The sequence below is a fragment of the Amorphotheca resinae genome (assembly GCF_003019875.1).
Source record: "Amorphotheca resinae ATCC 22711 unplaced genomic scaffold M430scaffold_11, whole genome shotgun sequence".
NCBI lineage: Eukaryota > Fungi > Ascomycota > Leotiomycetes > Helotiales > Amorphothecaceae > Amorphotheca > Amorphotheca resinae.
Genome location: NW_020194481.1, coordinates 971,261 through 991,519, shown reverse-complemented (window position 1 = coordinate 991,519; position 20,259 = coordinate 971,261). Strand labels below are relative to the sequence as shown.

The 20,259-nt window shown below is 50.5% G+C and overlaps 9 protein-coding genes across 9 annotated transcripts; 3 read left to right on the top strand and 6 right to left on the bottom strand.

Annotated features, from left to right (window-relative positions):
- Positions 1 to 682: 682 nt before the first annotated feature.
- Positions 683 to 1,812, bottom strand: M430DRAFT_127434 (hypothetical protein). The gene is made up of 4 exons (XM_024862022.1): positions 1,562 to 1,812; positions 1,372 to 1,486; positions 1,009 to 1,284; positions 683 to 942 (listed from the first exon to the last, which is right to left on the bottom strand). The coding sequence occupies exons 1-4, from the start codon at positions 1,571 to 1,573 to the stop codon at positions 704 to 706; spliced, it is 642 nt and encodes a 213-aa protein (XP_024718025.1). The 5' UTR covers positions 1,574 to 1,812; the 3' UTR covers positions 683 to 703.
- Positions 1,813 to 4,069: 2,257 nt separating this feature from the next.
- Positions 4,070 to 5,245, bottom strand: M430DRAFT_22185 (hypothetical protein; the record flags this gene model as incomplete). Its single annotated transcript, XM_024864649.1, has 5 exons — positions 4,070 to 4,187; positions 4,254 to 4,766; positions 4,812 to 4,924; positions 4,974 to 5,018; positions 5,156 to 5,245. 5 exons carry the CDS (start codon positions 5,243 to 5,245, stop codon positions 4,070 to 4,072), a joined length of 879 nt encoding a protein of 292 aa, XP_024718024.1.
- A 953-nt stretch (positions 5,246 to 6,198) lies between these two features.
- Positions 6,199 to 7,885, top strand: M430DRAFT_146119 (hypothetical protein; the record flags this gene model as incomplete). Its single annotated transcript, XM_024862990.1, has 4 exons — positions 6,199 to 6,398; positions 6,450 to 6,591; positions 6,653 to 7,030; positions 7,087 to 7,885. The coding sequence occupies 4 exons, from the start codon at positions 6,202 to 6,204 to the stop codon at positions 7,729 to 7,731; spliced, it is 1,362 nt and encodes a 453-aa protein (XP_024718023.1). The 3' UTR covers positions 7,732 to 7,885.
- A 682-nt stretch (positions 7,886 to 8,567) lies between these two features.
- Positions 8,568 to 9,740, bottom strand: M430DRAFT_108211 (hypothetical protein; the record flags this gene model as incomplete). The annotated part of the gene is made up of 2 exons (XM_024861195.1): positions 8,568 to 9,184; positions 9,236 to 9,740. 2 exons carry the CDS (start codon positions 9,738 to 9,740, stop codon positions 8,568 to 8,570), a joined length of 1,122 nt encoding a protein of 373 aa, XP_024718022.1.
- A 500-nt stretch (positions 9,741 to 10,240) lies between these two features.
- M430DRAFT_22182 (hypothetical protein) lies at positions 10,241 to 13,032 on the top strand (the record flags this gene model as incomplete). Its single annotated transcript, XM_024864648.1, has 15 exons — positions 10,241 to 10,341; positions 10,395 to 10,529; positions 10,579 to 11,220; positions 11,266 to 11,432; positions 11,488 to 11,575; positions 11,623 to 11,665; positions 11,713 to 11,733; positions 11,788 to 11,836; positions 11,891 to 11,994; positions 12,045 to 12,059; positions 12,111 to 12,140; positions 12,192 to 12,283; positions 12,344 to 12,383; positions 12,436 to 12,477; positions 12,529 to 13,032. The coding sequence occupies 15 exons, from the start codon at positions 10,241 to 10,243 to the stop codon at positions 13,030 to 13,032; spliced, it is 2,073 nt and encodes a 690-aa protein (XP_024718021.1).
- A 210-nt stretch (positions 13,033 to 13,242) lies between these two features.
- Positions 13,243 to 15,878, bottom strand: M430DRAFT_69289 (carbohydrate-binding module family 20 protein). The gene is made up of 4 exons (XM_024869419.1): positions 15,208 to 15,878; positions 14,830 to 15,134; positions 14,144 to 14,652; positions 13,243 to 14,090 (listed from the first exon to the last, which is right to left on the bottom strand). Exons 1-4 carry the CDS (start codon positions 15,431 to 15,433, stop codon positions 13,280 to 13,282), a joined length of 1,851 nt encoding a protein of 616 aa, XP_024718020.1. The 5' UTR covers positions 15,434 to 15,878; the 3' UTR covers positions 13,243 to 13,279.
- A 1,362-nt stretch (positions 15,879 to 17,240) lies between these two features.
- Positions 17,241 to 17,763, bottom strand: M430DRAFT_179767 (hypothetical protein). The gene has a single exon (XM_024863773.1). It carries the CDS (start codon positions 17,588 to 17,590, stop codon positions 17,264 to 17,266), a length of 327 nt encoding a protein of 108 aa, XP_024718019.1. The 5' UTR covers positions 17,591 to 17,763; the 3' UTR covers positions 17,241 to 17,263.
- Positions 17,552 to 18,167, bottom strand: M430DRAFT_179742 (hypothetical protein). Its single transcript, XM_024863772.1, has one exon. It carries the CDS (start codon positions 18,062 to 18,064, stop codon positions 17,621 to 17,623), a length of 444 nt encoding a protein of 147 aa, XP_024718018.1. The 5' UTR covers positions 18,065 to 18,167; the 3' UTR covers positions 17,552 to 17,620.
- Positions 18,168 to 18,269: 102 nt separating this feature from the next.
- On the top strand, positions 18,270 to 19,610 carry M430DRAFT_53381 (hypothetical protein; the record flags this gene model as incomplete). The annotated part of the gene is made up of 3 exons (XM_024868375.1): positions 18,270 to 18,478; positions 18,530 to 19,183; positions 19,235 to 19,610. The coding sequence occupies 3 exons, from the start codon at positions 18,270 to 18,272 to the stop codon at positions 19,608 to 19,610; spliced, it is 1,239 nt and encodes a 412-aa protein (XP_024718017.1).
- Between the last annotated feature and the right edge of the window lie 649 nt (positions 19,611 to 20,259).

Sequence of the window (20,259 nt, the reverse complement as noted above, 5' to 3'; positions counted from 1 at the left end):
CCCTTTCCCCAGCGGGGCGACTTCAAAACTCAGGTTCACGTCACATTAGGATTAATTAGCATAGCACAAGGGATACATACCAGCCCACACGCGCGCATATATATATACGCGGGTGGGCGTGGGTTACGATAGAAAAAAGAGTCCATTCCACGATCTACTACAACAAAGTAACACAAGTAAACTTTGCCAGCCCGAGAAAAGCAAACAAAACGATGGGGCAGGCAAGTTTCATAATCCATCCCCCCCCTTTCCTTGTAGAAAGAGGAACAGAAGATTTTTCGTTCGATTCGGGATTTCAAGACCTTTCTCGACCAGAGTAGAGTCGCTAGTTAAAAGTAACAAACGGAAAAAAATAAACTGGCAGTGGGTATCCTCTTTCTCTCGCTGTGAAAAAGGATCTCAAATGGTGGAATCGACTCCTGTGAAAGCCTGCGTGTGAAGAACTTGAAAAGCATCGATCGATCGATGATGGTATGATATCTCGAGAATGCATGCATGCCTTGCTTAATATCGCCCTTTGATTAGGAAGAACACCCGATATGCCGTCCGTAGAGAGTATTTTGCGTGTGATGCTCGTGCGCACCATCTCCAGCCCGATTATGTGAGAGGTGTCGAGCTCCATCTTCCAACCTCTTCTTCTCCGAGCGCTGTCTGACTTCTGCTTCGGTCGCCCCCTCCCCAAACTACCACTTCTGCCCCACATTCACATTATTACACAATCGCCGCAACAGCCCCTATCCTTCTCATTCCCTTCCATGTCGATATCTTGCTTCGGGCCACCGTTGGACCTATCATTGCCTCCTGCTGTGTAGCCGGCCATCTCCTTGTTGTAGCGTCTGATTTCGCGCACGATATCGTAGAAGGCGTTGTCAACGTTGATACGTGACTTAGCTGAGGTCTCGATGAATTTGCAACCGAACGATCGAGCCAATGCCTCTCCCTCTGCAGGCGCAAGTGTCAGTCAAAAATGGTGTCCAGTATCAATGGCTTAGCCAGGTGGGAACATACCTTGTTTAGATACTTGTCTCTCGCCCTCCAAATCGCACTTGTTGCCCACAACGATGATGGGGAAATAGTCCTTATCTTTGACCCTCAAGATTTGTTGTTGGAAGGTCATGATCTCCTCGAAACTTTGTCTGCTTGTAATGCTGTACACCAGCAAGAATCCTTCACCTGTTCGCATGTACTGCTCACGCATCGCCGAGTATTCTTCTTGGCCCGCCGTGTCGAGAACATCCAGAAGCGCCACTTCTTCATCGATCACGCATTGCTTGCGGTAAGAGTCTGTAGACGAGGGAAGAGTAGTTCGTTAGCTTGATCAGGAGAAGAAGATAGGAAGGGGGGTGGCGATTGAAAAGAACTAAGACCTACCTTCAATTGTGGGATCATATTCATCGACAAAATGGCTCTGTATCAACTGGATAGTCAAACACGACTTCCCGACTCCACCACCACCTACTACGACGAGCTTGTATTCTCTTAAAAACTAATCGCAGAAGACACGCCACCGGTTAGCCCAACTGTGAATCCGGCCCAGCTGGCAACGCGGGTTCTCGCTCACCTTGGAGGCCATCTCGGAATCTGGTTGATGCTGTTGATCACTGTTGTCATCGACTGATGGACCAGGGCGGTCGTTGTCGCGAAGCTGCAAAGGCTCTCTCTCGAATTCGTTCGTTGGACGGACGGTAGCGGACAGAGTAGATTGCTGCTCGGAAGTCGTCAAAAGGGGACGCGCGGGGGGAACAAGGAGACGCAGGGACAGGAGGGAGCGGGATTCGGGTCAATTAATTAATGGTATGAAGAAGAGGAAGAGGAAGAGGAAGAGGACAAATGGCAAAATGGACAGTGATGCGATTAATGGTCGCGACTTGACTTGCAGGAGAAGAGAGTGTGGGTGTTGGTGGTAGGAGGGTCGGGACACAAGAAGTTGCAATCAATGCAGAGGTCGGTGCGCAGCGACGGGAGGGAGAGAGAGTGGAGTGGGATTTTGGTGCTCGAGAGGTGAACGGTTGACCGAGTTGACCAACTTAATTAGTTTGACCCTGGTGAGTTCTCCAGTTTTGGGGGAATTTTTGGGTTTGGGTTTCGGGCGCGGCTACAAAGACTGGGCCCAGATATAATATACTTACAGGGTCTACGGGGGCGGCCTCCTAAGGCAAGGTCAAGCAAGGTTCTCGCGCCGCGCAGAGGTGAGTTGCTCAAATGAGGGATCGATATGGGATGAATACATGATAATCATCCATGATCCAGCTGCACGCCCTCAACGCCTTCAACGCCCTCACGCCCTCACGCTCTCCATCCCTCCTCGCACCTCGACCCTACCAATCAGTCCCGCGCATCGCGGGTTCCAGGAAATCCTCCTGTGCATGTCCTGTAAGGACGGGGTGCCCAATCACGGCCGCGGATGGGCTGAGGGTGTGATTCGCAGTGTGCAATGAGAACCATCGGTGCTTGCTATTGGGAGGCTGGGAACGCGTTCATCTCTCAGATTCTCTCTCTCCAATGGACCACATCCAGCCTCTTCCCAGGTCCCAAGGGCGGAGGATTTTCTATGCATGTTCTACTGCTGTTCTGGTGGCATCCAACACCACGGTGGCCACAGGTCTCACAGGTCTCACAGGTCTGGCCGTTTGGGAGACTACGGAGGAGAGGGACGACTACTGGGACCCAGGGCCGGGAGAATATTATAAAGCGTCTCTCTCTGCTCTCTGTCAGTGGTGAACGATGATCCAGTAGGTGCTCCAGTGCCACTATCCGGCAGTGATACGGTGCTACTACTCTCTGCTACTCTGCTACTACCGCCCCGTAGCACGGTGATCTTCATTACCTTGCTGGGTCTGCCATCGATGATCGCTCAGATGAACTCGTACGCAACCAGAGAGCACACACGGTCCGTATACACACTACTACTAATACTATCCATTAGTACACAATAAGGCTCGGATCTGATAGAAGCCCGCCGTCCTCATCCGCAGATATTATTCGGCCCAGCGACCGCCTCCCCCCTTTCCGAGTCCACGATACTGTAAGCCGCCGCGTCTCTGCCGTACTGGACACACGGAGGTCTTGTCTTGACGGGCAAGGCTTCAAGGCAATCGTTTGGGATCGGCCATGCGCCGCACCTCACCAGTTACTTGAACGTTCACCCCTGGCGTCCCCATCCTACCCCATTAGAGCCGAGCTGCTCCCCAAGTGCCATTACCATTACATACACCGGAGGTATACCCGCAAGGCACGTGTATCAATCACAACCGCATGATAAGCAGCACAGCTTGCACAACGGCCTTCTCGGGGCCTTCGAGGACGTTTCTACGGAGTAGTAGCACTTGGGACTTTGAAGATCCCGAGCAGTCGCCATACTGGACTAACAAGTAGTGTTCTAGAAGAAGTTAATTTCCGGAGCGTCGTAGTCGGCAATTGGACTACTCTGCCTACCAAGATTATCATCTGCACTTTGGGACCAGGATCGACGCCTACAAATTTGAACGATTTTACGAGTTAGCCCTCTTCCGGAGGAAAAGCGCTCTTAACGCCAACCGGCGCTGGAAGCCGGTCCCTGATCCAAGATAGCTGCGACCGTTAGCAAGAGCGGCGTCGGCTGCTTCCGGTAAGTTGGCCTGGGGCTTGAAAAATCTTGGAATTCTTGGCCGTTGAGTTGAGGACTTGAGACACCCACGTGCGTGCTGTTCAAACGACGGACTACTTAGCAATGAGGCAGCCCACTACTCTCTGGGTCTCTGATTCTTTGGTTAGGTGATTGTGACTGTCTATCTTACTCTCTCAGTCTCGAAGGGACCCGAACCGCCGTCAAAGATACTGTGTATTCTTCTACAGAGGTCCTCCGTAGAAGCGGGACCAAGGAGAAGAAAAGATAAGGAAGGCGTGCTCCACAGAAATGAGATGAGGCCCATGAGGGTCGCCTCGCCAACATCCCGTCTCTTATCACTGCCGGTAATCCAGGGGCCAGGGCGGGCATCATAACACGGTCAAAAGGATCCTAGGGCCTGATCACGATATTAGATTAGAATTCTCACCGTACCAAATAGTGTGAAGACGTAAACAGACAACCCTAGGCCAAATCGCTTGCATTGGCATCTACCGGATCGTCCTCCCCCTCCACTGCCACTCGACGACCCTCCACATTCTTCTCAACCTCCGGTACCAGGCTCTCCAGGAACTCGAGATCTCTGCAGCCATGTTAGCGATACAACGCACTGTACATCGTACGTTTCTTATCTTGGATTCCGACGTACCGCCCAACTAAAGTGACCGTGTTCCTCGCCTTACCCCATCGTGGATAGCTTCCAACCTTCACCCCCTTGGGCTCGACCCGATCCGCCAATTCCGTCAGGTATGGCGCCACTGCACTCTCCGCCATCGGCGTCGAGATCAATATTCTATGGATGCCTTTGCCCTCTGGGTCGGTCAATCGTGGAAGCAGGATCGGTTTCATGCCGTCCAGCAGCTTTTCGAAAAGCCTGGGCACACCCGGGAGGATGTGGATATTCCCATTAACAACCGCAACTGGTACCCATAATTCATCCGTGGGGAACACAACTTGGCTGGCCAAGTCCCGCGTCTCGTCGGTAGGGAGTTCCACCATTCGCAGTTTAGCTGTCTTCGCGGGCGATTCTACGTCCCAGGAAAAGTTGGGTTGCGATGGGTGGGGTTTCGAGAGTTTCTTCATACGCTCGTAGGCTTCTTGGTGGAGCTTGAGGTTGAGCCCGAAGGCCTTTGCTATCGATTGGTAGGTAATATCATCGTGCCTAGGTACGTTAACAGGTGTAGGATGGATCTGATGGAGTCTTTACGTTGGGCCAATCCCTCCGCTGGTGACTACAAAGTCATAGTTGTTGCTCATGCGTTGGACAGCCTCTATGATCTCGCTCTCGTCGTCTGCAATAACCTCGATGCGTTTGAGAGCCTGTATTTCTGTCAGGATCATTCCCCTCCAATACACCCGGAAAACGTACAATTCCCAACTGGAAGCAGAACTTCGCCATGTATGCCGAGTTCGTCTGCAAGCCCGTCAATCAGTACTGATCGCATGTTCTCGTGTCTCTGTCGAGCCCTACATCACGAGTCTAATACCCCAGTCAGCCATTGTCTCGCAGTTATTGTCTAACTCATGGTCATGGAGCTTAGAGATGCATACCTTCCCGCCCAACACCTCGTCCCCGATAATCAGACATGCTGCCGTATGTATGGTCCTCGAGTTCCGCTCGTCGGCAGTAGATGAGGTCATGATGCGGTTTGCGGTTTGAAAAGCAGCGGAACGATGGGCGTAATTTGGCAGAGGGCGGGAGAAGTGTCGTGCTAGTTGTGAGGCTCGCGAAAACATGGAAAAGAAGGGTTTTATGATGCTGGACTGCGTTTGCAGACAAAGAGGGGGAATAATGGGGGGTTGTCCCGGACCAAGGCGGGGTCTTTCGCGCGAGCCCGGGAATGATCTCTCCCACCGTAGGGACCCAATGTTTTTCTCTCTACCGCGTAAGCATCTCATCCATCCCCGGATAGGTAATTGGGGTAAGGATCAAACTGCAGTATGGTATAATGCGAGCAAGGAATACCAGTTGTAGCGCGAAGGTATATATATATACAAGAAGAATAGTATCGGTAGTATGAGGTACCTACGTATGTATCTCTAGGAGTCTATGTGTAATGGACTCCCCTGCCCCCTCAGGCACAAATCCACACCCTGCTTGATTAGCCTTTCCCATGGGGACAAAAGCCTCTTTAGTTGTCATATCATATCTACATCTCAGCCTCGTCTGCTTCGCTCTGGAGGTTGGTCCTCATATGTATAGACATCGATGCTGTGTACACCGCCGGCATCTCTTCAAGAGCGCTTCTCTGAGTACTCAGGATGCTCCCCGCCCAGCGACCCCCAGGATGTACCTATGCAACTCGGAAGTCGTGCAATCAGCCCGCCGTGGGATATAGGACGTGAAATGAGGCGTAGATTCCCCGTTCCTGGACTGATACTCGTAAGTGACCTTTCTAATCAACCGCCGTCTGGATTCCTTGGTTCCATTGTCAACGGGTTCCTGTCTTGACTTGACTCGGGGTACGCCTGCTATCCCTAAAGCATCGGCGCTTATTAACGGGACCCTCTCCAAAAACATAAACACCAACGACATCAGAACCCCGACATATTGCTCCTCCCCTTGATCCTCTGCTGTCGAATAGCAAAAGCCAGCCATGTCGGGAACTTCAGGCCCCGCGCATAGAGTCCAGTCTGCGACTGAGTCCTACGGATACCCGACTGGCCACCTGGGCCATCTGTCCGCCGCGGAAGAGGAAGCACTGCAGAAATTCAAGGCGCTGTGTGCAGAGAACGGATACTACAAACCTGCAAACGGGGAGACACCAGCCTCACACGATGATGCTACATTACTGTTGGTTTTCCGGCGCTTTACCCGTCCCTTCAGCTACTGACGGGTTTTCAGGCGATATCTTCGAGCGCGGCGCTTCGTTGTCCAAGAGGCTTGGAAACAATTTCACGACACGGAGGAGTGGCGGAAGGCAAACCAGCTAGACCAATTGTACGAGACGATAGATTTAGAACATTATGAAGAGACTCGAAGACTGGTAAGCACGGCCTCCCCGATCTCGAGTCCTCCATGTATTCAAAGGTTAACCAATCCCAAAGTACCCCCAGTGGACAGGCCGGCGAGATCGTCGTGGCATCCCCGTCTACATCTTCGAGGTAAAGCACTTAAACTCGAAAACCATGTCAGCGTACGAGAAGTCTGCCAAGGAAACCAAGACCAAAGCGGAGACAGACGGGAAGACACCTGCGAAGTTGCTGCGTTTGTTCGCTCTCTACGAAAACCTCACGCGTTTTGTGATGCCATTGTGCACAGCGCTCACCGATCGAGATCACCCCAATACACCGATTACGCAGAGCAATAACATAGTGGACATCTCGGGTGTTGGTTTGAAGCAGTTTTGGAATTTGAGATCACATATGCAAGATGCTAGTACCCTAGCCACAGCGCATTACCCTGAGACCCTTGACCGCATCTTTGTACGTGCCTCCCCCTTTGGGCGTTCGTGACCAGGGAGCAATACTAACGTACGCAGATCATCGGAGCGCCATCCTTCTTCCCCACAGTCTGGGGCTGGATCAAAAAATGGTTCGATCCAATCACCACCTCCAAGATCTTTATCCTCTCCAGCTCCGACATGAAGAAGACCCTCGAAACCTTTATCGATCCGGCAAATATCCCCAAGAAATATGGCGGACAGCTGGATTTCCAGTTCGGTGATATGCCAGTCCCAGATCCTGCGTGGAAAGACGTTATGACCTGGGAAGGGAACTACAAGGAGTTCCCCACCGGGCCACTGTACTGGGTTCCTAGCGACGACAAGAAGGGGATGAAGGCCTTGGCCGTGGGGAGCAACCATGAAAGTGAACGGAGAGACACAGTATGCGTATTGGAAAAGCCCGGAAACAAGAATAACGAAGTGAACGGCAACTCCACAGCCGCTGCTCCCGCCGCCACCTCCCAATCCACAGACTCAAAGCAAGAAGCAAGCCCCGCAGTCCAAGAAGGCGAACCCACATCTCTCGCCACAGCACAAGAGGGATTGAGCGACCTAACTCTCAACGAGAAATCCGCAGACATCACACCCGGGTCTTCAGAAGGATCAGCACAGAACGGCACCCCCGAGATTTCTGATGCTATGAAGGAGAAGCTTGAGGAGGCGGAGCTTGAAAGATCGTAGGACAATATCCCATTGATTGTAGATCTTGTTTTCTTTTTTTTACACGCGCACGGGGGTTTATGATGCATGCGTTATGAATTGACACTTTTTGAAGAGAACTACGTGTTTGACGGACGCATATGTATTCGAAGGGCGGCACAGCATCAGGAGAAACAATTAGATCCCAGCTCGCTCGGCATTGGGCTTGGCGTGAGAGAAAACAATGTAGATGTTTGATTATTTGATGAAATTATTATGTAGGGACTAGATAATAAAAAAGGCTACATTTTTTAGATTGGCAGCTTTTTTCGCCTAGGAACCAGATTTGGATTTCTTGGCTGTATGAAGAATGAGAATGAATTAAAGGGCTAGCTAGATCATTATTAAATACCTACGATGACCTAGATTCCTTTCCCTACAACAGGAAATCAAAGACTCCCGTTTGTTTCCAACTATAACTCGACACCTTATCCACGTTCTTTCTTAATGATGAGAAGGGATTCCAGATATGCTTGCTTGCTTGCAAGAAAGAAGAAAAGAAAAGAGAGTGAGGAGCGAGAGAGATGAATATGAAGGAAGATAGTTGATGAGTTCTAGACACAGGATTCTTTCGAGGAATTTTTGTTGTGGATTCATATGGATGACATTGAAAGGTTGGTATGATATGGTTAGCTACCTAGGTATAGTATCATAGTGAAGATCTGATGATCGTCTAGGGGGACTCGAACAGTCTTCATTTCCTTCCCCCCTTGTTAAGGCATCAGATAAAGTAACGCCAGTGCCATGCTAGAATTTAGTCCGCCCATTCATTCATTTCATACATACTCCCATTATCCGACCGATCGTACAGCAGCAGCCTAGATAAAATCCCCGCTTGAAAACCCACCGAATGGGTTCGGCGGTCTTCCGGAACCGCCCCGTCGCGGTCCGTCACCAGGCCCTGTTGGATCGTATCTTGCTCCTGGAGGCGCCTGGGGATCGAATCCTCCTCCTCCACCTTGGCCATATCCTCCGAAAAGGGGATCATCAAACGTGGGGTGCATGCCACCGCCCCTGCCAAACCCACCTGCAGGTACGAAACTGCCTCTCAAAGGATCATGTGGTCCCAGTCCCGGCGGGTGTAAATCATCTCCGCCAATTCCAAAGGGGCTGCCTGCGCCTGGGAATGGAGGGACCGTGCCGCGTAAAGGTCGGTTCATGTCATACTCGTCATCGAAACCGGGAGGTGGAAAGTCGCCTTGTGGGATGGGACGACGAGGACCAGCGGCAAGGGGGTCGTCGAAGGGGTATGGTCGGGCGGGTTCTGGCATAGGATTTCGAAGGGGATTGGCTGGTGGATTGCGCCGTGCGTGTGCTTCTTCGCGTTCGTCATGGGCAGCTTGTGCGGCTGCGTTAGGTGCTTCTTCGTAACCTTCTTTGTGCAGACTCGGCATTAACTTTTGGATAATTGTTCCTTTGAAGAGGGATGCCAGGTCTAGAACAGGTTAGCATATGCGTAATGGTAGAGTGAGCTGTGGACACTGACCTTGAATCCGAGATGGAGAGACAAAGATTTCCTTTAGCTTCGATTCAAGATTTGACCTATCCTCCTCTCCATCGGCGGTCATCGTTATTCGTAGGGGCAGAGCAGCAGAAGAGACATAATCCTTCGCTGTGACCTCAAACCTACTAATCCTCTCATCTCCAAGTCCAATGCCTCGTATCTCCGCTTTGCCTCCTAATCTATCAACCTTCACCACATATTGCATCGAGCTTTGTGAATGCGCGTAGAGAAAGGAATGCGATCCATACGTAGAATTCCATTTCGATGGCAGCCGTGGAGAGATACTTTGGCATTCTGCTTCCATCTTTTGTCCTTCTCCCAAACCTATTAATCGGAACCCGACGGCGGTCATGCATGCGTGCGAGAAGAGAGCAATAGCTTCATAAGAGCTGCTGAGGTCGGAGTTTGTGTCATCTTTGGCATGGGTAGGGAGAGCATCTGCCATATGTTTGAGGATGCTGTCCGTACTCAGCGGGTTATTCGCCATCTTGATGGATGCAGCTTAGAAGCCGGCAGATCGTGGTTCTGAGACCGATACGACAATCGAAATAATGAAGTCAAGCTTGTGCAAACCTAGAGAACCCTAAGTCGTATCGTGATTGCTGTTGTATCTTTCAATATTGTGGGCTCATATCGTCGAGAGTTGGCTGAGAGCTTCTCGCAGGCAAAAGGGCGATGATGCGGATAGGTAAGGTAATGCGGGGTGAGTGGGCCTTACTTGATTAGTAAGTTTAGTACCTAATTAGTTCTAGTGTATTTGTAGCGGCCGCCTTATTTTCAGGGACTGATTGATATCTCGGATGATCGATGCTCTGGGTTCTTGTTCTGCTTTCCTACGACATGTTCCACCCAGCTATCTTTGCTGTCTTTATGATGTCTAAGACACGTCCTCTATATGATTTTTTGAGAGCAGATTGATACTCCAGTCCCTTGAGCCAGGCCCCCGATTCAACAAGACCGAGTTGGGACTCGTTAACTACAGCCAAAATGACCCCACCAAATTCTCCTATGGTGGAGGCATCAGCAGTCAAATTCCCCGAAATTGGGCCAAAGGATTCCTTTGTGCAGATAGTGAAGACTTTATCAGTGTATGAAAGCCTTGGATAATATTTAGAGAAATCACTCACTCAGTAGAATTCAGTTACTTTATCGATGAAATCGACACGCCGTCCACATTCGACCAATTGAGGACAACATCTGCGGGAAACAAGATTCGTATTCTCGTGGAGCACCTCGTTATGAATGTCACCAACCCAGCTTTAATAAATGCTCTCCTGTCAGGGCTCCCGCATTTCTTCCGTGATATGTCACTGATTGATTCACAGCACTTTGAAATGGCACTTCTCTATCCTGGAAGCTGATGATCGGGCGCTGAATGAGACCCGAGCCTCTGCGTGTGAAATTGTGGCCTGGCGCTTCCTAAGCCGCATATCAGAACAGGATGCGGTCAATTTCTGTCTTTACGAACTACCCCAGCCAACACACCCAGAGTCCACAGAGGCGGTGGATGCTGGCGACAATGTCACGGAAATTTCGAGCCTCTTACCGCAGTTTCGAGCTCGAGAATCAATCAGACCTGGTACTAGTAGTACGAGAGTTGATCTCCTACGATCAGTCTCGCATATGGGAGACCTCTTTGCACATGAGATGGATGGTGAAGATGATGAGGAAGATCCTACATCATCGTTCACTGGACTAAATGGGCTCGAAATTGCTGCTGTGGCCGATTGTAAGAAATTTCTCAGTCAAAAAATTGTTCAAAGGGTTATTACAGGGATCTGGAAGGGGGATATAACATTCTGGGAGAAACTCAGCGCGAATACCAAGAAAAAGCCGCAATTCTACAACAGAAGATATTCAGATGCATTCACAAGATTACGAGTACCGAGATATATTAAGGCTTTTGAGGTCCTATTTTTCGCCACGTTCCTCGTACTTTATTATGCCGTCCTTATTGAGCGGAATCCGTAGGTACTTCATCCGACACTTGTTCCCATGTCTAACACCACCAGCTATCACATCACCCCCTTCGAAGTCATGCTTTACATTTGGCTTGCTTCCTTCGCCTACGAGGAGCTCGGCGAATTTATTGATGCAGGGTCAATATTCTATGCAGTCGACATATGGAATGGATGTGATTTGTTCATTATATTGATAGGCGCGGTTTTCTTGGTAACAAGTAAGCAATGTTCGGGTCCATCCGCGGGAAAGATGGGTCCTAACAACTACTTCAGGGACAATTGGACTTGTGAAAGATAGTGACAAGATCATTGACATATCATTTGATATTCTGTCCTTGGAAGCATTATTCATGGTCCCGAGGTAGGTATCCCATTCCCCCTTTAAGAGTTATAGCTAATATCTTGAAGAATATGCTCGCTCTTGAGTTTGCACCCATACTTTGGCACTCTTGTATGCTCCTAGTCCTGCTGCTCCTTTCACTTTGCTGACCTCAATAGATCCCGTGCTTGAAAGCGATGGTGAGTTATTGTCTTCATAACTCTGACCTGCATGAGTCTAATCCAATTTTATAGGCCAGGGATTTTGTCAAGTTTATGGTTGTTGTAGCTGTGCTATATATGGGTTAGTCACTTATACTCCGTCACTGGAAAGTAGGAGTGTGCTGATGTTAGGTAGGATTTCTTACGACTTTCACGCTTCTTGCCCGAGATACATTCACCTTATCGGAAATGAGCTGGATTTTGATCAAGGTCTTTTTTGGATCTAGCTATCTAGGATTCGTACGTCTTCCCGTAAATGGAATTGAAGAAAAGCACTGACCGCATCACAGGACATAATGAACGACGTATGCCTCCTTTTATTCAGTCCAACTATTCAACCTACTGACTAAAACTAGATCTCGCCGCAACTTGGGCCACCCCTTATGGTATATCTGAGCGTCTATTTTTGACAGGGAGTCTTGCTGATCAGCACTTAGCTCATTTTTGTGTGCATGACCAACATCCTACTGATCACATCCCTGATCAGCATTCTAAGTGATAGCTTTTCCAAAGTCATTGCTCATGCCCGGTTAGTCAATCTTGTCTTCATTTGTGTTGCATAGCTAATCTGGGCTCCTGGTCACAATAGAGACGAATACCTCTTTGTATACTCAGTCTATGTTCTTGAGGTATAGAATGGCTCAATTTAACACCAGCAAGGCATGACTGACTTTCTTCAAGGCATCCACAAGCAACCGACTCACCCATTTCTATCCTCCCTTAGTAAGTCTACTCCCTTTTCAATGATGGCTACTCCGCTCATATAAATTCCAGAATCTCTTCCCCTTAATATTCATTCGACCCCTCCGACTCTTCATATCCTCAGAGAAACTCCGCAGTATTCGTATCGTAGTCCTAAAAATAACCCATCTCCCCATCGTCGCCGCCATCTTCCTATTCGAGACTATCCACGCCCAGATAAAGGGCGGAGGCGCATCAACATTCTCATCTACCGAACCAAGCTTCCATCTAGACCCTACCAGAAACATACGACCACCACGCCCGCGCCCACGGCCCTTCCTATCAAGCCGCGCCAACACCACCAAAACCTCCCAGCATTTCCCCACAGGGGACGGACCTTCCAGTCCCAAGATCCAGACAGGGAAAGAAATAAAGCATCCGGGGATGGTAGTCGTGGATACTAATATCCCGTTGTCTTTGGAAAAGAAGGTGGATGGCTTGAATGAGAAGATTGCGGAGCTGACTGCTTTGATAATGGCGCAGCAGGGACTCCCCCCTTCTGATGACTCGGCGGGAGAAGCAGAATCCCCATTATAGATATCTAATCCCCCAGTCTTGATTCGCGGGGACTCGGACTCGTATGTGTAACAGCCTTTCCCCCTTTTGTTCTGCAAAGGAAGCAGCAATGCGGAAGAGAGAAGGTCCTACCATATTCATATCTTTATATGAGAATCAGATTTGCAAAACCCATGAATTACTGAATGCACGTAAGTTTATAAACCCAGTAATTAACCAGATCTAAATCTCCATCTATCTATCTTCAATCCCAAACCCCAAACCCCCTTCAGCAATTCCCAGATGAGCCCACCGGTCCCATCCACGCATCATCCGTAGTGACAGCCGCGCCTCCACACGCGGGTACCGTCAGGGTGCGATTAACCGTCTCGTATATATACGGCTGATCACAGTCTTCCTGGCGCACATACTGATAGCTAATAACCTCACCCGCATTCAACGGGATAGCGGCACTCCAGAGCGGGCGGTCCTGCGTATATGCACTGGCGCTGAGCGGGTACGCATCGGCGATATTCCAGGCGCCCAGATCTGACGAGTTACCGATCACGTAGAGGTTCTCGCCGTAGTAGGTGGTGGCGTTGATGTTGAAGGTGATGCTGACCTGGCAGCTGGATGTTACGTTGGGGGCGCCGGCGGCGGTGGCGGGGGTGTAGATGCCCGGGGTGGAGCTGGCGGAGCAGGTGGTAGGAGGCGGCAAGGCGTTGCGGGAGCCCCAGCTGCTGGGGTATTGGCCGGCGCGGCGTTGAGACATGGTTATGAAGGCGGCGTAGGACCAGGTGAGGTCGATGGCGGATAGGGGGGTTCCTGTATCGCGGTTGAATTGCTCCGAGAGGGATCCGTTGGAGGGGATGTATTTCTCGGCGATGGCGACGTACGAGTCGGCGTAGGCGGTCACAGCATCCATGATCTGTGCGAATGGGCTGTTGGCGTTCCCGCTTTTGTACTCGCGGACGGTGACTTCGGGGTAGATATCTTTGAAGAATGCGAGAGACGTCTCGTCAACGGTGAGCACATGACGAGCCTTCCACTGTGCTACTGCATCATACAAGAACTCTGCTGCTGCGGTGGTGATCAGATACCTATCAAGTCAGTTACTGTACGGATTGATGAGGGCAAAACCACGGAAACCAACCATGGATTACCGCCCATGTAAACGTCCTCGGCGTATCTCCCGACAGCTACCCCTTGGCCTTCCGGAATGCCAGCGTTGATGGTATACAAGTTCCTAAAAGTGTCTGTCAAGACCTTGAAATTTGCCAAAGACTGGCTATGGCAAGGTTGCAAGGTTGGACTATCGCAGTACGCATCGATATCAAAAGTTGAGATGGCCCCTAGTATGGAGTTTCCATCCAAGCCAGTTCGGCCGTTATTGACGTTGATGTTCGACACGATGTATTTACCGTTCCAGAAACTTTGGAGGAAGCAGAGAACCTCCGGTGCCTGGTCACAGCCTGTACATGTGACACCGAGATCATGGGCGAGCTGCGCACCCTCGACAAGAGCTCGGTGCTGGTTCTGGATGGTGAAGAAGCTGGATGCGTAAGTTTCTTCCCAAAGGTCAAAACCACTCTGGTTCCAATATTGTCCCACGTATGAGAGATCGTTGGCAATAATGGGCCATATCTTTGTCTTGGCCTCCGCCTAGACAACAAGGGAATTAGCAATTGCTTGATTGGACCAAAAGACTCTCAATATCCTAGGGGCAAGGAGAATTCATGAGTTAAAGCACAGGTTTAACCTTGAGAGACTGTCTGAGGCAGGAGTGATAGCTCATGGATCCATCTATACCAGACGACACTGTTCACAGGAGATCCTTACAAATTGACCATTCTTAATGAGCCAATTACTATAGGTCATTAAGGCAATAGCGCGGAGAGCTGGGCCGTCACGTTGAGGCCGTCCCCAAGGCCCATTGAACCGAGTTCCATCGACCATGAACTTTGGCTCTCCTAATCCGACACCGTCAGGCAGGAAGGTTCCAGATGGATTGGAAACGGTCTGAAGAACTGCTTGGGCATGGATATATTGTTCGATTATCGTCTGGAGGGTGGTGTTTCCAAGGATAAACTCATCAATGATCATTTTCAATGTCAAGGCTGAGTCCCGACTCCATGTGTAGAAGTCTAATGATAGTCAGTACACGCAACTGGGATTCCTGACTCGTGGTAAGGAAGATGTTTGTAGATGGGTACTGACAATCGGGATTGGCCTTTGAAGGACTTGCGACTACGAAGCCCGCTCCAGCCCCTGGTACTGCTGAGCCATCGGGTCCAATGTTATTGAGCGCGCCCTGCAATGCAATTGCTCTCTCTGAAGCTATAAAAGAGCTCAAATCTCTGGCTTTCAATTCCGTAGGTGCTGCGATCGCCAGGGAGCAGAGCAAAGAGAGAGCCCCTGCACACGACGAGGGGAGGAGGCGCATGATGAGATGAGTCTGGAAGTAACAATAAAACGAATGAAGTCATTGTAGCTAGAACGAGCATGCTCTTATATGTTCACAATATCCAACTTCCCCGCCGCCTCCTAGTGAGCTTGTCTCTCCCACGATGGCTCGATTACTCCACTCGACCCCGAAGCCTGAAAAGCTTAAAGCTTGTTGACGGATAAACCTGAACGGACCGATTCAATTGCGGCAACATCGTGAGATGACTGGTTGCGCGCCGTAGCACGAAGGTCATTCCCCTGGGGAAGTGGGGAAGAGGGGAAGAAGCGGAGGGCAGGCCCTGAACGTATATGACCGAGCCGTACAGAGCCCTGCAGGAATGAGACTTCAGCGCGGTGATACCGTATGTAACTCAGCGTTCAGTAAACGCCGAATTGAAAGTGGTCTTCGGTTCGGAGTCTTTGTCGGCCTCTCTCGAGTCTCGACTCTCAAAGAATGGGTTTCTGTTTGTTGTAGTATTGATGTAATGTAGATTGTGTATTGTGGGAGCGAGAGCGCAGTGTTATAAGGGTAATTTCTACCCCACGGCACCGAGTTATATCGCTCTCATCCCACACTCCACATTTCATATATCAGTCTGCGACGTTCGCATTGTTCTGCTGCCAACCAAACGAATCTTTTCATCTAAACAGTACAGGAGGAGAGATAGATACCCAAGCAAACCTCACCAATCGCGCAAGAAATCATTCGCCATGAAAGGGGGACAAGAGGCTTTCCTCACAAGGCACTGGGCGGACGTTTCTAGAATATAACGGTTCTTAGATGCCTTTGTCCTTTTCAGTTGGTATCGATCTCGCTGTCCTGATTTGGATTGGTTTCTCCGCCTTGGTAGGCTGGTACACAGATGTAATCTTCAACAAGCTCCGAATAGCGCCGGAATCGACAAAGATAGAGCCAATGGACCACGACGCCACGAACAATGGCCTATCCGCACACAAGTCACATCTTGGCCACCACAGTCCAGGCGCGAGAGGCGAAAAAATCCATCGGCCTCCCTGTCCAGCGGACGGGTACTGTAAATGATAATCGGCGATCAGGCAGCCAGATCTCCCTCCCTTGGGATTAACGCGCCCGCTCCCAAAGGGCGAAGAAGAGAGAAGAATGGAGGAGAGACATGATTCTAGGCTCGAGTAGGCATGTGTCAAACCGAACAGAGGCAGACGGGCATCCAGTAGATCTGAGAGCCGGGAGCGTACCCGCTGGGCCGTTGGAGAGGAGACTCGGGGCGCTTCCCGGAGCAAGGATAGGTCTTCCGGGAGGGTTTTTTAGGTCTTGGGTGGGACCGTGGGAGCCAGTGGGAGCCAGTGGGAACCAGTGGGAAGATGCGAACTATTCCAAACCCTGCGATAGGACGGAATCGCTCCGTATTGTACAGGGACAGGAACAGGGAGTCAGGGTCGTCGAGTCTCAGTCTCTCAGCGTCCTGGGTTCCCAAGGTCTGCAAAGGATCGTAGGGGCCTCGAATCGTTCCCCCCGGTGCGAGCCTGCAAGGACGGCATATAACTTTCGATATACCTCCACAGACCATGTGAAGACAGTGACGGGATGGAGACTGGATTCCCAAATTCCAATACTCGTCCCGTCGTACTTCTTTCCCCTGGCGAGCTCAATGGCAGTCTGGCAGAACTGTGGCGGCCACAATCGGGGATGCGATGCAAGGTTGTACGCTCCCTACGGAGTAAAGATAACCCCTATTATTTCCAATTTTCCAATAGTACGGAGTATCGTACATGGCCAGGGATATTTCTTCTCTTGGGTCTGATGTGTACTTCTTTTTCAACTGGAGGGCGGTCGTTCTGCAGCCTTCAATCAGCAACGTGAATGCGCCTCCGTCCCTATCGAGGCGGGCATCCGTTGCAGACAGCAGGCATTTGACAGAGACGTACCTATGATGTATATAATAACACCACACATATCTATCATATCTATCAGGAGAACGAGAACGCGTGGGTACAGTAACGGACGCAAGTCGCATGTAGAGACGGAGATATATGTACAGAGAGAGACTCGGTAGCGAAGGCAGAGTTCCACTATCGCCGAACAGCGTAAGCGTCGCAGGGAGACGACTCTGGCTGGTGCTCGCTGGTAATATCTTACTGTACACCGATGAAAGAAGCAAATATTTGTATCGCCCATGATATTACTCGCCCGTGTACATTGATCCTATTATACTACGGACCGCGATACTGCTACTACTACACAGGAGTATTCCCGTGCGGCTTGGCTGAACAGAGCTGGTGATCGAACGTGGTGGGTGCTGGGGACTGGGATCGGGACTCCATCTTCACTTTCAGCTCGAACTGCAGCTCCACCTCGAACAACACGAACTCCTGGAACCCGACCTCGATCTGTTGACGATAATCCCATCCGTTGGTTACCAAGTGCTGCGCTGGCGGTGCTGTCGCTGGGTTCGTCTTGATTCGTCGACTCCTTTTTTTCCCAGTCGTCAGCAAGACCCCGCCTGTCCCAGTGCAGTGGAACAGGATCCCCAGCTGGACGGGAACAGGAATCTGCATCGATATCCCATTCTTTTCTCCCCGTCAATGAACCCGCCCTTCGACCCGTTATTGCCGCGTCCGACTTGCTCAATCCGCCCTGCGCTCTCTGCATCCGACACTCCTATTTGTACCGTACGACTCTCCGCCGACCAGGTACTCGTCTGACCTCCCTGTCTGTGTCGCCCCGGTATCCGTTGTAGGGAGGGCATTGGGTGGAAGTCTGGTCATCAACAAAAGAGATCATTGTTCGCACATTCCGACCGATCGAAGAGAGCGGCGGATGGGCGAGCTTCATGAATCTCGACTGCTAACGAAACATGAGCCCTCGAGCAGGTGAAGGGTCGGAGGCCCCGACAGAGGAGACACATGGATTGAGAAGGATGGTGTCGAGGATGCGGCTGGCGTTGAGGAAGAGTAAAAGTGCCAGTCGACTCTCCCTCTCGTCCAAGCCTGCGAATAACTCTAGTCGACTCTCCCTCTCCAAGGCCGCGATTCCTGCAACCGCTTCGGCCTCTGTTGAACAAAGGTATGGTCATGTCCACCCATCCCTATTATCTCTACTTATGATTATTCCCAGGGAACCTATACCACCCGTCCCTGCTCCGCCGCCGATGATCGAGGCACCCGTTGAAGCAACTGTCGAAGCACCCGTCGAGAAACCAGTCGAAAAACCCGTCGAGCAAACAGTCGCACCCGAAGGACCTCCACCCACGAGGCTCCTGAGATCACAGATGCAGATTGAACGCGCGCGGAAACTGGTCGAGCGCTTCGACCTCAACCTCTCAACCGACGACTTTATCTCGGTCAGTCTCGACAGGGAAGCCTTTCGTGTCGAGAAACCAATCCGGATGCGCATCCACAGGACGTGCCACAAATGCAATACAATGTTTGGGGGAAACAAAAAGTGTGTTACATGTCAGCATAAAAGATGCTCCAAATGTCCCAGATACCCGCCACTCAAAACCGACGATGCTGCGCAGGAAAAGGAGAGATTGGAAGAACTCCTAGCACCAGACGAAAATGTGACAGACGACTATCAGAGCCTGCAGAGCCTGCGAGAGCAGATGGTCTGGACAAGACCTAGGAGGACTAGCGGTCAGCCATTAGTGAAGAAGAAGCCAGTACAGCGAGTGCGGAGGACATGTCACGTTTGCCTGACGCTCTTTAACACAGGGAGCTATGTATGCGCGAATTGCCAACATCGTCGTTGTGCAGACTGTCCCAGAGATCCGTAAGCCACCTCCAGAATCCCCTTTGGTTGCATCGAGACTAACTTTCCCAGACGCAAGAAATCAAAATATCCCGATGGCTACCCAGGCGATATGCCATCATCCACATCCACAGCCCCTATCAAATACGCATGCCATGAATGCGGCAGGACCTTCGCTCCCGTCCCTCATCCAAATAGCCCCGAAGGCGAGGCTTTGGGCGATAGAATCGAACCATTAGAATGCACTCGCTGCGGCCACTTCAGATGCGCCGACTGTCCTCGCGCCCAGCCGCGAAAAGTAGACCGAGCAGATCGCGAAGCTGCGAGGAACGCAAATAAGGATCTCACAGCCTTCCGACTCAATCTGCTACTAGACCACGACTCCGAATCAGCATGCAGCGACGCAGAAGCTGCCAGCTGGCAAACCCCGAACCAGCCAGGAGGCTGACGATAAATAATGACAGCATAACTAACTAAACCAACTGAACCAACTGAACCACATATACACGACGGTTCGAGAATACCACGAACCAAGCGAGACGAGAAAAGAGGAAGAGAAGGATAGGATAGGATAATTCATAAAAGCAAAACGGGTGTTATTGTTTAATCTTTTTGCATTAATGCGACGGGATACTGCTTGGGAGGGACGCCCTCGCGCTGGCGAAGGCGGAGCAACGAGGTTGATTATGACATAGCGGGCATTGTTTCTTTCCCCCTTTCTTGCTTGATACCTATTTGGACAGACTGCATTCCTTTCTTTTATTTTTTTTGTTCTTGTTTCTTGTTATTCTTTTATAATCCGGATGGCTTTGTGAAGTGTGTGTTGTTGCATTTTCGAGGGCGTGGGCTGTATAGATGGGAAGGGATGCTGTATGTATCCAGGTTATGTTATGTTATGTATGTATGTATCATACGTATATAGGAAGAATACTACAGTACGTTGATGATTACCTACCTATATGAGAGGAAGTACCTACCTACCTTGGGCAATAAGAAAGAGCTCGCTGTGATTGATGATGTCTGGATTTCCCGTTTATTTTATATAGGTAAGGTAGGTAGTATATAAGGTACTATATACAATTGCGAGCCATCGCCAC

Bases quoted from the DNA above. Each gene is read 5' to 3' on its own strand.
- M430DRAFT_127434 (XM_024862022.1), bottom strand. The intron at 1,285-1,371 runs GTAGGTCTTAGT...CCTCGTCTACAG, and splicing joins ATATGATCCCACAATTGAAG to ACTCTTACCGCAAGCAATGC. The intron at 943-1,008 runs GTATGTTCCCAC...TTGCGCCTGCAG, and splicing joins GAGACAAGTATCTAAACAAG to AGGGAGAGGCATTGGCTCGA.
- M430DRAFT_69289 (XM_024869419.1), bottom strand. From the start codon at position 15,433: ATGCGCCTCCTCCCCTCGTCGTGTGCAGGGGCTCTCTCTTTGCTCTGC. The intron at 15,135-15,207 runs GTCAGTACCCAT...GACTATCATTAG, and splicing joins TTCAAAGGCCAATCCCGATT to ACTTCTACACATGGAGTCGG. The intron at 14,091-14,143 runs GTTGGTTTCCGT...CTGACTTGATAG, and splicing joins TACATGGGCGGTAATCCATG to GTATCTGATCACCACCGCAG.
- M430DRAFT_179767 (XM_024863773.1), bottom strand. From the start codon at position 17,590: ATGGGCGATACAAATATTTGCTTCTTTCATCGGTGTACAGTAAGATAT.
- M430DRAFT_179742 (XM_024863772.1), bottom strand. From the start codon at position 18,064: ATGCAGAGAGCGCAGGGCGGATTGAGCAAGTCGGACGCGGCAATAACG.